The 15060-nt window shown below is 36.6% G+C and overlaps 1 protein-coding gene across 2 annotated transcripts in view; it reads left to right on the forward strand.

Annotated features, from left to right (window-relative positions):
* LOC150095393 (suppressor of tumorigenicity 7 protein homolog) overlaps positions 1-15060 on the forward strand; it is a 458155-nt gene that overhangs the window by 126801 nt on the left and 316294 nt on the right. For both annotated transcript variants that reach the window (XM_090410726.1, XM_090410727.1), the window contains exon 5: positions 5182-5260. In XM_090410726.1, the coding sequence (XP_090266852.1) occupies positions 5182-5260 (79 nt within the window). The remainder of the gene's footprint in view (positions 1-5181; positions 5261-15060) is intronic.

A 15060-nucleotide genomic window follows, 5' to 3' on the forward strand; every position in this document is an offset into this window, starting at 1 on the left:
ACTGGGATGGTGTTTCTTGCAGGCTACTCTCTCAAGCTCCTACCACAATTTGAATTCCAATGGATACGGATCAGGACTTCCAGACGGCCAATCAGATGGTGATATATGGTCGGGCACATTCACCTCCAAACACTTGTGTGGTCCTTGCCTTGCATACATGGACTGAGTCCTGTTGAAAGATCCACTGCCTATTGTGAAATAAGGTGTTGTTCAGGGGCCATACCACAGGTTCCAGCATAGTGTTGTGATACGCTTTGGCAGAGGTTTTGACCCCTTTCTTGCCGAAATGCAACTTGGATCCCCCCCCCCCCCTTGATATGTCATCCTCCCATCCAGAGGTCATCAGTCCGTGTCATTGCTGACACAGTGTGATGACCTCTCTGAGTCCTGGGGTCTATGACACTTGCTGTGACTGCCTGGTGCATGTACTCGATCATTTTGGCAGTTATATGAATCTTCAATGGTGTAAGTCTTTTCATCTGTGAAGAGAATATCTCTCTCTCTGTTTTTCACATACCCCACAAAATTCCCTTTGATTTTATAACTCTCTGCTTTATAAATTGGGGTGTTAAGAAGTGTCCAGTAGAATGATGATAGGTTCTCACCCCCAGGTCATCAGATAGTACACGTGACATTGTTCTCTGTGAAATGTTCATCTCTTTCCGTGTTCTCACAGGATTACTGCCAATACATTCCTTCCTTCAGAGTCCTTACAAACTGTTGCGTCCTAAAGCAGCATGGTTGACCTGCTCTTTGGCAGTCAGATAAATCTTCTGTATCATTATAACAGTTAATAGTCCGATACACAAACATCCTGCTGATTGCGAGTGTTTTTAGCATGTTGAAAATAACAGGTGGCTTCATTCCAACCTTGTTAAGTGCTATTACAGCTACACAGTTCTCATAATCCACTGTATGTTAATTTGTACAGCTAGACAACTATCTCTGTTGATAAACACATGAATGTTGGCTGTATGGAACGTGTGCAGAAGTTCTAACAATATTCATGGCATGTGTTTGTGTGTAAACCTCTCCTCCCCCAGTCTTTTTGTTACTTTTCATGGGCAGATTGCTCTACAATCTGCAATGATGCTAGTATTTTTACAGCTATCTTTCTAGGTAGAATTGTTACAGGAAATTTAAAGAGTAGGGGCATGCAGCTGAGGGAAAGGACACAAATCCCACACAGAGTGTCCCCAGAGTATAATCCAGGGGTGTACTTTTTCCAGCATGACCTTGCAGAGTAAACAGTAGCAGATGCTGGATTGATGCCATCATAATCAAATTACAGATATGGACTATCAAGGTGTATATGGTTCTGTAATAGTTTGACATGATTAAATTTACATTATTACTAACTTCCAACATATTTCTCCAAATTCATCTGTTATTTGTCTGGGTCTTTTTATATTTGTTTTCTAATGCGCTTTTACTGCATAAATCTACCTAGATCTTGGTCTCTTCCTGTCTTCAAACATCTGTTTTGCTAACTTTTTTTTCTTGAACAGTGGTTGTTCAAACATACAAGAATGCTAACAGTGTCTGGTTCTTTATTAATATAGTCATTTTTCACATGCTTCTGCTATTCATAACTTTACATATTTCTCATATCTCTCATGGTTGTGATCTGTCTTTCATCTGCTATTTTATTTCTGACTCTTAAAAATAAAATACACAGAGATATCCTCTTCACAGATGAGAAAATTTTCACCATTGAAGAGTTGTTTAACTGCCAAAATGATTGAGTATTGGATTTTGCACAGCATGTACCATAGCACCCAGGATTTAGAAATTATCACCCCATGTCAATGATGGCTTGGCGGGGAGGTGACATCGAGGGTATCCAACTTGTATTTCTGTGAAAAAGGGATGAAAACCTCTGCTAAAGTGTATCAAGATACCATGCTGGAACCTGTGGTACAGCCCCTGAAGAACACCTTGTTTTGCGGTAGGCAGTGAAACTACCAACAGGATTCAGTCCTTGCACACAAGTCGAGGGCCTCATATCACCATCTGATTGACTGTCTGGAAGTCCCATCTGAATCCATTGGACTTCAAATTGTGGTCAGAGCTTGCGAGAGTAGCCTGCAAGAAACGACACCCCAGCATTGGCAGCGTTTCTGTTGGATTTTATGCATGCCGCCATCACTATGTGGCCTTGACAGACTTCAGGTGTGCATGTAGGCAAAAGGGAGACATTTCGAATGTTGAATACTGCTATATGCTCTTTATATATGTGGTTTGTATGTGCTAAAAGGCTATAAATGATTTACTGATAGATTAAAGGTTTATGTGCTGTTCAAGTTGTAACAGTATTTATTCCTAGACTTGGTATAAGTTAAAATTGGTTTAAACACATTCTTGTATACTTATAGTTGGTGACTCATTTCTCTCTCTTATTCCATAAGATTGTCTACAACTGTCTCCTCATCATACTAGCTTTGCTTATGTCTGTTTCTAAATTAATTTGCTCCTTTCTCTAAAATTGTGCCTAAATAGTTAGATTATTTTGCTTGTTCATTCTCCATGACAGATATATCACAGCAGTTATTCAATTAAGTTAAAGAATCCCAGAAGACTTGTAATGAATTTACTTAGCAGCATAACATAAAGAGCTTAGTTCAATAGGTCTATTTTGACATTGGGTTTAATGCCAAATATTTCCAATTTACAAAATGGAATCCATATAGATGATTAATAACCATAGGATGTGCACTTCTATCCATCCTATACTTAAATATTATTATTACATGACACCTCCAAGGATCCAAAGACTGATTGAGGGAGGGCACCTACTCTGCCATGCTCATTGTTCACCAACTAAATCGAACCACCATTACCGTCATCTACACCAATGCCATCCACCACCCACTACCACTAGTATTTTCTGTCTGTAAATTGTGTGTATTCCGAAGTCCAATTTGTCTGTATGCATGATGAAAAACCCAACTTTCCAGGGGGGGGGGGGAACCCTACTACCTACGTATGAGATTGACTAACTCACCTTCAACTGAAAAAACCCATATTAAGATTTCTCCCATCATGACAAGAATTGAACTAGGCCTTTTCCAATTGAAGGGCACAATATACTGGCATTCTTCTAATTATGCTATGGAGGCGCTTGTTAAATATTAAATTAAAATTGAAAAAAGCAACACAGTTTATATTAAATATGACTTTATTACTACATAATTATACATTTTGAAAATCTTTTCTTTTCACACCTAATCATTTGTGTTTTCTAGATCTGCAAAATGTAAATACAGATCCTTGTTATAATTTTATGTCTGGAGGTGAAAATCTGATTCTGGCAACCCCTGTTTGGTTTGATTCAAGGTTGCTTTTCCCCAACTTCTCACGTGATATTTTTCATAGCATCTTTCAAGTAAGCATACATAAATCTTACCTTAAATCAACAATTAGCTGAGAAATTCCTATCTAATTCTCAGATATCAGAATTCTCAGGAAATATTTTTCCATTTTTATAGATTGGTTACTAGGAAAGCTTTTCTCTTGACACTGTATCTTTACAAACATATAAATCTGAAACAGATATCCTTGTTATATTCACATGATTTCACAAACATAAGAATTGTTTCAGTTATCTTGAATTCAACCTTCTGACCAGGTCCTCTGAATTATGCAGTGTTATCTGCTGTAAAACTTTTGTACCTCCATATTTTCAAATTTCAGGTTTCTGAGGGCTTTTTTTTTCTATCTGAATTAATATGTTCTCCCGGTTGCATTTGTTTGAATACTTGCTATCACTGGTCTGTCATGGTTTATTTCATTTATCTTATAGAGTACAGTCAAACTTTGACTTATATGTGTGCGACTTACCACTTTTACTTATGATGGCTCATCCTGGTAACACTTTAACCTGTATACCACTTTACTCATGCAGTCCTTAGATTGCAGGAGTGAGGTGGTATCTGATGTAACAGATGGCTCTTGGACTAGAGGATACTGAGATCGGTATTATGCCAGACCACACTCTTCAGGTTTTTTTATGGATGATGTAAGATAAGTATTCCTGCAAAGTGCAGATTCTCTGTCAGGCCACTTCTGTATACAAACTTTTACCAACTTTCCAGAATATTCATCACTCCAGAGATAGTGAAAGGTAGACAACACATCAATCTTTGCACCCTTCTCCCCTTCATCTAAGTGGATTATCTTACATTCTTTCTGACCCTGTGGAGAGTGTGTATGATAATCTCTTATTACAGTTGTATGGTAATTGGCAGTCTTCCAAAAAAAAAAAAAAAAAAGAGAGAACCATTTATATTGTACTTTTTGAAGACAGGCAGCTTTTCTGGTATTAGTCCTGTTCTTAGAATTTCTCCAAATTTCTTCCCCCCTCAAAAAAAAAAAAAAAAAAATTATATATCCTGTATTCATTTCTTACGCTTCAGTTTTCAACAAGGATCCAATTTACTTTTTTTTTCTTTTCTTTTCTTTTTTTTTTCTTTACCATTAGTTGCCTTATCTAATTACAAAAAATTCCTTTCTCCACTTCCTTAGTACAGAAACTTCTGTGTGGACTGCAGATTTCATGGTAAACTCTCCATGAAATAAATTTCATGGCCAGTTCACTTGAAATTTGCATACCTCACTCTACCTGAAATAACCTGCCATTCAAAAATTTATTTTCATGTTTACTGCTCAGTGTTATAGCTACTTTATTTCCTTTCCATGATTATAATTTTTGAATATAATATATTTGTTATATAGGAGAATTTAACTTTTTTTAAGTCTCATGTCAGTTATACTACTTGTTGACATGGTACTTCACTAATTTTTCAGCCAGTTCCACTTTTTTTTCATTGATTTTTCTTACACTGATGGTATCTATCTTTCAAATCTGCTGATGTTAAGGTTGTTCCAGTGGTCAATTTTTCATTCTTTTCTCTCTCTCTGGTTTTCAGAGAAAGCACTGGGCTCCATGTCTAACTAAGCTTCATGTATTATAATATGATATACATGAAAAAATTCTAATTTCAATTTTTAAAAGAATTATCCACCTAATGAGCCTTAAGGTTCCTTTTGGTGTTCTTCAATAAATACATAATGTACTTTTGTTTGTGTGTATAGTATGCACACTTATATTTTATATGATTTATTAGCATGTTTTTCAAATTCTAATAAGAATAAAAACTAATTTGTGACATACTTTTATAGTTATGCAAACTGCATGGAGGGAAAGGGATCCTGAGGCAAGAATAAAGGCAGCTCATGAAGCTCTTGAAAAAAATTCAGAGTTAGTAGTGAAAATTCTATTGAATAATAATATAAATATATTCATCTTTCATTTCTTATAATTCTACTTAGTAAAAACATGCCTTCATGGTTTCAGTATTACTTTTTATATACCAAATTGTCAGTCATAATGTGAAATATAATCTTCTTATATGATAGTTATTACTGCATAAATAGTTCAAGTAGAAAGTTGGCCAAAATCAAAAATGTTGCTTGAATTATTATTACGGACGATTCCAAGGAGTCCTTAGGCTCATCGAGGGAGGCCCTAAACATCATGCCCATTACAACTATTCGACATTCACACAGTATCTATCATATTTTGCCTTGAACTCATTCACTGTCATAGCACCCACAACAGACTCTGGCAGCTTATTCAACTCATTCACCACTCTAAAAGTAAAAAACCCAGCTCTAACTCCCTTACTAACCACACTCTTGTCCAGCTTAATGGATGTCCCCTCCCACCACCAGTCCTGTTCTCAAAAATATCTTCTGAATTAATCCTATAGAAACCCCCTCAGCAATTTGAATGTTTCAATCATCTCTCTCCTTTTCTGCCTATCAACCAATTTCTGCAACCCACAAATCTTCAACCTGTTTTCATAAGGTTCATTCCATAAACCTGCTGTCATCTTGGTCATTTGCCTCGGGATCCTCTCAACCTCCTCCCCATCAAGAAAAAACCTAGGTGACCAGATCTGGGCACAGTAATCAAGATGGGGTCCTATCAAGGCTCTATACAGAGGAACAATAACTTGCTTATCTCTGCTCGTCAAAGTATTCTTCAGCATCCAAGTGATTTGATGAGCTGATTTAGCCACTTTTGCAACGTGCCCCCTAAACTTCAACTCCCTATCCACCAACACTCCCAAGTCCCTGGCCTCATCAATCTCCTGAAGTACAGTTCCACCAATGTGATATACTACTGCTAATCTTTTCACCCCAAAATGCATAACCTTACATTTTGCTACATTAAATTGACATCCATTCTCCTTAGCCCATACCTCCAATCTATCCAAATCATCTTGCAAAATTTTGACATCATCTGCATTCACTATTGCCCTACCCAACTTAGCATCATCAGTGAACAAATGAACCGTTCCTCTCAGATCCTTCCCTATATCGTTAATGAACAAATTAAACAGCAGTGGTCTAAGAACAGAACCCTACAGCACACCACTAGTCACAGGCCATCTTTTGGACTCTACTCCTGAGTAAACTTCTCTCCATCAACCACCCTCCTATCCATCTCACCAACCCTATATCCATTCCCATATGTTGCAGTTTACGGATTAGACTTCCATGTGGTATCCTGTGAAAGGCCTTAGCCAGGTCCAGCAGTATCACTGTAAACCCATTACCCTTATCCAGTTCAGCCGTCACTGTGTTATGAAACCTGAGCAAGTTACTGAGGCGTGATCTACTCTTCACAAAACCATGCTGTCCCCCATACAGTATATCATTTTCATCAATCCATTCCCGTATTTTTATCTTGACTACTTTCTCGAAAACCTTGACAACGACTCCTTATATGCTGATCGGTCGGTAATTTGCAACAGAAGTCTTGGAACCTCCTTTATGCAGTAGAACTATTTTCCCCTCTTTCCACCCCTTCGGGACTAAACCAGACCCGAGACTCAAATTAAACAAAATGGTCAAGGGCACTGACAATTCTTTGGTCGCTTCACATAAGACCTGGGCTGGTATACCATCCAATCCCACAGATGTATTCACATTAAGGTTTTGTAATATACAATTCACCTCCATTTCATTCACCTCATTCCCATATAAGCTATTGGTTCCTTCATTCCTGCAATATCACCACCTGAATGATATACTCTTGCAAAGTGCTCACTCAGTAATTCCACTATATCGACTGATTCAGTGACCTCCCTACCATCGGCGTTCCTTAAAATCATTCTGCCGTGTACAGTTTTTCTTTTACTAGCAGCATATTGAAAAAACTGTTTGGGATTCTCGTTAGCTTGCATGGCTAATTTCCTTTCATAATCCGTTTTTGCCTTTCTCACCACACTCATTACTCTTATGTAATGGAATATTTTTTTAAAGCGAAGTTTTGAATATGTTTTTAGATTATTCAGTTTTGTTATGTATATCATGCTGTCTTTTGCACACCAAATAAGAGCTTTCTCTTGTTGAGCAGTATGAGTGAACAATTTCTCACACTGATCTTGTACACCATTGCATAATGCGGAATGCAAGCCCATTGCATATTTTTCTTATCTCATAGGCTTAAATTTCGAGTTTAAATTTAGACCCTCGAAACTGCCGTTGTTTTGGTATTATCGGTTAATTGGGTGCTGGTTATGAGAGATTTTACTGTACTTTGGAATTTTAACATGCTTCTTTTGTATCATAAAGAACTGTTTCTACAACTTCATGCAACACTTCTGAGAATTAGCATTAACGATTGTTTTTTTCTTAAATATTCTTGTGTTGTTTTACTTGAATTATTTTTGGTTGTTCATTGATTATTGTAGAATATGTGCATACATAACTTCTTTATGCTAAAAATTAGATTTTGTGCTATGAATGATGGTATTTTCCATATACTCTTTGATTAGATTTTGTTTTATAAATTATAGTAGCGTTTCTGTATGCTTTGATCAAAGTTTGTTCTATACATATTAGTTTGTTTTCATATACAGTGGTGCCTTGGTTAACAATGGTAATCCGTTCCAGGATTACCATTGTTATCCAAGGTGCGATCCCCCATAAGATTTAATTGAAAATCAATTAATTTGTTCCAGCTCCTCCCCACAACCATAGTACATATTAAAAATGCAGATAAAACTCATTTAAAATGTCATAAAAATATGGTAAATATCATTTATTTATTATGCAGTATATGAATTTGCTACAAAAAAATTAACATTAATAAAATGAATTGTTCATGAAAACAGTTTTTAATTATCAATCTTCACCAGAAGGACAATTGGGCTCACTTCGGAGTTTTTTGACAAATGGACCTGTAAAAAACATGTCTAGGGTTGTTTGCTTCTGCCTCTTTTTTTTAAATGTTTCTGAAAAACTGCATGGACTTTTCATTAAATAGATCTGCAGTTCTGATAACCTCAGATCTGTTTGGATTCCATTTCATAGCAACATTTTGAACTTCCTCCCACTTTTGCCAAAACATTTTTGATTTCAACAGTCGTAATTTGTTCTTTCTCTCCAACCTCATCTTCAGATGAAATTTCCATTTCCTTTTTTTCACACTGCTGCTTGAAAAGTTCTTTTAGCTCGTCAGTAGTCAGTTATCAGTCATGCATCTCCAATAATTCTTCAACGTCTTCTTCCTCTACTTCCAAGTTAAGATCATGGGCAGTTGCCACAATATCCTTTACCAATTTGTTTCCATCTGAAGTTTCTTCATTACCAAAGAAAGGACACAGTTTCCTCCATGCTGCTTTGAGACATTTCATTGTTACTTCTTGCCAAGCCTTTACAATTAACCTAATTGCTATGACAATCTTGAATTCTTCCTTCCAAAATTTTCTTAGGGTTATGTTGGTAGCCTCACACATTTCAAAGCACCTGGTAAAAAGTGACCTTGTGTAAAGTTTTTTAAAATTTGCAATTATCAGCTGATCCATAGGTTGAATCAGAGATGTAGTCTTGGTAGGAAGAAAAATCACCTTGATAAAATCTAATTCCTCTGGTAGCTCTTCTTGTATGCCCGTTGGATGGCCAGGTGTGTTATCCAAGGTTAAAATGGCTTTTAGAGGCAGATTGTTTTGCTCAAGATAGGCTTTGACAGTTGGTCCAAACACTTCGCGAATCCAGTCTTGTGACTCAGGCTTTGCTGTTAGACTTCCACAAAACACCGAGATTGGATTTAGAGACGTTGATCTTTTTGAATGCTCAGGGATTCTCTGAGTGGTAGATTAACATTGGTTTTACCTTGCAGTCTCCACTTGCATTTGCTGCTAAAAGCAATGTTAATCTATCATTCATTGGTTTATGCCCAGGAAGTGTTTTTTCTTCTTTTGTGATAAATGTCCTGTTAGGCATTTTCTTCCATAATAACCCAGTCTCATCACAATTGAAGACTTGTTGAGGTAGGTATTCTCCTTCTTCTATAATTCTTATAAAGCTATTGATAAATTTATCTGCTGCTGCTTTGTCAGCACTAGCTGCCTCTCAGTGTCTGACCACACTATGAATTCCTGTTCTTTTTTTAAAGTTGTCAAACCAACCTCTGATACCTGTTGAAATCATCATCTACCTCAGAACTTGATCCCGAAGTCTTCTTTTTCAAATCTTGATAAATCTGTTTAGCTTTCTGACAGATTGCATTTTGAGATGTAGTATTTCCCGCCATTTCTTTTTCTTTGATCCAAATTAGTGATAGATTTTCCATTTGCTCAAAAAGAAGCCCTCTGACATTCAACCTTGAAGTTCCCTTAGCTACCATAAGTTCTTCTTTCTTAGCCAAAATGGTTGATATTGTAGAATGACTGGTTTCATATATTCGAGCTAGCTGCATAACTTTCACACCTTCATGACGTTTTGCTATTATTTCTTTCTTCTGCTCAATAGAGAAAATTTTTCTGTTTTTTTTTTCCCTCACTAACTTTCTTTTTGGGACCCATTTTGTCACACTGTAAAAAAATGCACTCTATAAAAAAAAAAAAGATACGCAAAATACAGTATTATTACAAATTGTACAATACTAAGACAAGGGATACAAAGAACATATCATCACCTGAAAATAAAAGTAAAAGTTCAAAAAAAAACTTCTGAAATAAAAGTTAACAGTTAAATTCGAAACCTGCAATTTTTGACTTAGTGCATTTTGCTTGGTGACGATATTAGATACAGCACTTACCATAACATACACTGATTAGCAGCTTATAGATGCAACGATTATTATACAGATGAGATTTGATTTTGCCTTTTGATGGAGAATGAACAGTGACACGCACCCACCGATTTATTGTCTATATGAACCAACACAAAGATATAAATGCTTAAATACTCATTTTCATCATAAAACGCATTTATAACCACAAATTTTAAAATAAAGCAAAGTACACTACAAGAAAAGAAACAATAAACAAAAACATAAACAGCTGGCTATGATGGGTCAAACATATCTGAGCTTCACAGCTATGCCACGTGGCTGTTCTCTATTCGACAATGTCTTCCTGCGTGTGGCTGAGTGCGATCGAAAAATTCCGGGTTTTTAGATCGGATAGAGGTTCACATAATCGTTAATTGAGTCATTAACCAAAAGATTTTTTTTCTTACAGCCACTCGTCGTTATCTGAGGCCGTTGTTAACCAAGGCACCACTGTATTTGTTGGCATCATTCCATGTATTTTTTGTATTCTTTTGAACTTCAACCTTCTTAATAATCTTCCTCTTTTCAAGATTGGTAATATTGTCAGTGATTTGTTTGTTTGATAAAGACTTTTGCTTCCTCAACAGCCAAATCTGCTCTTTGATATCTTTATCGTTTAGAATTTTTTATAATTATCATTGTCCGTTGACTGCATTGATTGCAATAGGTTGGCAATATCTTGTTGTTTAACTGGAGGGGAAGTCTCATGTCTCCGCTTAGCCTTTTAAGAAATGCAGAGAACTGACCATTGCTTCTGACCTAATGTCTAATCCTCACCTTCTCGTGGTGCACCCTGTTAGATATCTCCCTGTGTACTGAAGGAAATCAAATGGGATGGCAATTTAGGATTCATCTGACCAAATTGTACTCTTATTGGCTTAAACCATAATGCAGAATGATGGTATAACATGACGGAATTCCATGCTAGCTGGAGTGTTGCCAGGTTGACCAAGGCCTCATGATTTTCATCATGAGAGCCAAGGCAAACATTGAAAGTCACTGAGATCTCAGAACAGATCACAACTCAATATCAGCAGAATTTGAGATTTGCATCATCACCATAAAAAAGCATCCATGGAAAAGAAATGAAACTAGCAGAAGAATTGAATTAGTAGGAAGTTTATTTTGCACTTGGTTAGACTATAATAAATTTAGTTTAATCCTTTATCCAAGTGTAAGCAAACAAAGTTTGCGTCTGAAAATATCTTCAGGAAAGATAAGGTCGAAACCGGTCTGGGTAGTGGCCCTTCCCTTAATGCAGAGCAATATACATGCCCACAAGGAGATGTGCTTTACATTATGGGAGATACTGAGACAAGGAGTGATGAGAGCTAGGTCCACCTTTGCTCAGAGTTGCCTGGTGTTGTACCATCTTACCTGTCCTGAAGTTATTTTCAGGTGCAGACTTTCTTTGCTTAAACTTGGATAAAGGATTAAACTAAATTTATTATAATTTGATTAGTACTAGATCAGTATAAGTGTTATGGAAACAAAGAAGGGGAAGAGAGGAAAAAACAAACAAACAGGCGATCTTTCTAAGCAAAAAATAGAAGATGTTATATTCAGGCAATAACAATCAGGGATAAGAAATATTAGCCAGAGACAGATAGTGGATATCAAACCTGGTGGCTTTCAGGGGAACCCTGACCTTGGAGGTTGTAACCATATAAAAGAGGCCTTGTCTGACATCTGCACTTCAAATTCAGAAAAAAAAAATTAACTGTAGTGGAAGCTATATCTTTGTTGAAGAACACAAACAAATATGAAATGGCAGTGATTTGGAACACTATTTAAAGGATCTTGTTTATTAAAATCATTAGAAAAGAAGCAACTGATATGACATCTTTAACTTTTGAGGAACAGGATATCAGCAAAAAATACACAGGCTACAAAAAAAATGAAAGCTTTTTTTGATGAATGTAATGAAGAAAATCATTTTTCAATTATATATTTGGTTTAATCCTTTATCCAGGTGTAAGCAAATGAAGTTTGTGCCTGAAGTATTTTCAGGACTGGAGCAACTAGTGGTAAAGGTGGAATAAGTTCTGACCACTTGCCTTAATATCTCCCATAATGCAAAGCACATCTCCTTGCAGACATGTATAATGCTATGCATTAAGGGAAGGGCCACTACTCAGACCGGTTTTGACCTTTATTGAGGTCTTATCAGTGAGAGCCAGACCCAGAGGTGGTGATACTAAGGTGGAAGTAATGCAGAAGTCATATCACCATATACCAGTTGCCAAAAGGTGTCAACACCTTATTATTAAAATTCTCTGGATTAGAGATAGTTAATGGAAATTTTTTTCACTTGGCTATGCTACCAATTATATATTTGGTTAATCCTTTATCCAAGTGTAAGCAAACAAAGTTTGCACCTGAAGTATTTTCAGGACTGGGGCAACTCGTTGTAAAGGTGGAATAAGTTCTGATCACTGCCTTAGTATCTTCCATAATGCAAAGCACATCTCCTTGTGGACATGTATAATGCTATGCATTAAGGGAAGAACCACTACCCAGACAGGTTACGACCTTTATATAGGTCTCATCAGTTAGACCCAAAGTTGGTGACACTAAGGTTGACACCTTTTAGCAACTGGTATATGATGATATGACTTATGCATTACTTCCACCCTATTATCACCACCTCTTGGTCTGGCTCCCACTGATGAGACCTCAATAAAGGTCGAAACCGGTCTGAGTAGTGGCCCTTTCCTTAATGCATAGCATGGAGAGAAGAGGCTAGGAATAAGAAAAGTCTCATTGACTATGTTATTGTTGATAGTGATGTTTTTTACCTGGTGCAGGACACCAGAGTGTACAGAGGATTTGAAATTGGAAGTGATCACTATCTAGTCTTGAGCAAGATAAAATTGAATTTCATATTGAAAAGAATAACATGTAAGAAAGTTTTAAAGCGAATAAAAGTTGAGCAGCTCTCAGATGTGAACTGTAGACTAAAATAAACAAAGATTATTGAAGAAAAAATGAAAGAGTTTGAGAACAGGAATCAAACCTTGGAGATTCAGTGGCAAACTCTGAAGAAAACATTGATTGATTTTGCCAGAGAGGCATGTGGTGAGGTTGTCTGTAAGGATAAAAAAATCAGAACTCCCTGGTGGACACAGGAAGTTAAAGAGGCAGTGGAGGAAAAGAAGAAAGCATATCAAAAGTTCCTGTCAAATAAGTCAGCTTGTGCTCTTAGAGAATATAGAGACAAATGCAAGAATGCTAAACACTATGTAAAACTAGCTAAACAAAAGTCATGGGAGGACTTTGGCAAGAATATAGAAAATAAATATCAAGAATGTTGCAAAATATTCTGGAGGTTGTTGAAGAAGCTTAGGAATGGAGGAAAGTGTGCTGTAAAAGGAGTTAGAGATGATAAAGGTGACATGAAAACGGGAGAAAAAGATATCCTTGAAGTATGGAGTAATTACTTTGAAAAACTTCTAAATGAAACAAGCAATGATGACAGCACAGTGCTAAAAAACACTGACCATGCATGCAGTCAGGAATACATATCCATACTTGAAGTAGAAAAAGCCATCAAAGGCTTGAAATGTGGAAAGGCAGCAGGAGTAGATGATATTCGACCAGAAATGCTGAAGTATGGTGGTATAAGAGTCTTACAGTGGCTGCACTGCATAGTTCAGAAGGCCTGGACAGAGGGACGAATTCCCGATGATTGGAGTAGAGCTCTCATAGTACCCATATATAAAAAGGGAAATAAATCTGCATGTGAGAATTACAGAGGTATTTCCCTACTGAGTGTTCCTGGCAAGATCTATGCAAGTATACTTGAGAAACGGTTGAGAAGAATTGTGGAAGAAAAGCTTGGTGAAGAACAAGCTGGATTCATGCCAAATAGAGGCTGTCAGGATCAGATCTTCACTTTACGACAAATAGTCGAGAAAGCATGGGAATATAACAAAGATCTGTATTTACGTTTTGTCGATTTGGAAAAGGCATATGACAAGGTGCCAAGAGAGAAGCTATTCAATACACTGCAGTTATATGGTGTCAATGGGGCATTATATCAAGCAATACTTAGTCTTTATTTGAGTTGTAATTCAGCAGTTAGAATTGAAGGAAGTATAGGAAGATGGTTTAATGTTAAATCTGGTGTGAGACAAGGATGTACATTATCTATATGGATTACATTATGAAGGAAAATGGTATTAAACATGATATCAAAATTGGAGATGTTAGTGTCAGCTCTTTGCTTTATGCAGGTGATGTTATACTTCTAAATAAATCAGCTACAAGTCTGCAAGATTCTCTGACTAAATTGAATAACTGTTGTAATAGATATGATATGAAGGTCAGCAATAAAAAGACAAAGACAATGAAAATAGGCAGAATCATTGAAAATGTCAACTGTGTTGTGAATGGAGAACCTGTGGAACAAGTAAAACATTTCAGCTATTTAGGCACGATTTTTACCGAAGATGGTAAATTAAATATAGAAATAGACAACAGAATCAGCAAAGCTGATATGGTGGGAAGTCAATTGAATAAATTCATATGGAATAAGAGAGAAATTAGTCGGAACACTAAATTAGCTGTATACAAGACAGTGTTCAAACCAGTTTTAACTTATGGATCTGAGAGCTGGGTCAGAAGTAAAACACTTGACCAAAGACTAGAGACCACAGATATGAGAGTCCTGAGAAAGATTATAGGCATGAACAGATGGCATCAATGGCAATATCATATTAAAAACGAGGATATTAGGAAAGAACTTGACATTGTCAGCATCCAGGAATGCGTTAGCAGAGCTAATCTCAGGTGGTATGGTCACTTAAACAGAATGGGCGAGGAAAGATTAGCAAAACAAGTGTTCTCTGCCAGGTTGGCAGCAAAACGACCCAGAGGAAGACCAAGATATAGGTGGATTGATACGGTACAAAGTGCCTTAGACGATAGAA

Source organism: Typopeltis vanoorti, chromosome 20 (assembly GCF_054136105.1).
Source record: "Typopeltis vanoorti isolate ZY-2024b chromosome 20, IOZ_Tvanoo_1.0, whole genome shotgun sequence".
NCBI classification, from domain to species: Eukaryota; Metazoa; Arthropoda; class Arachnida; order Uropygi; family Thelyphonidae; genus Typopeltis; species Typopeltis vanoorti.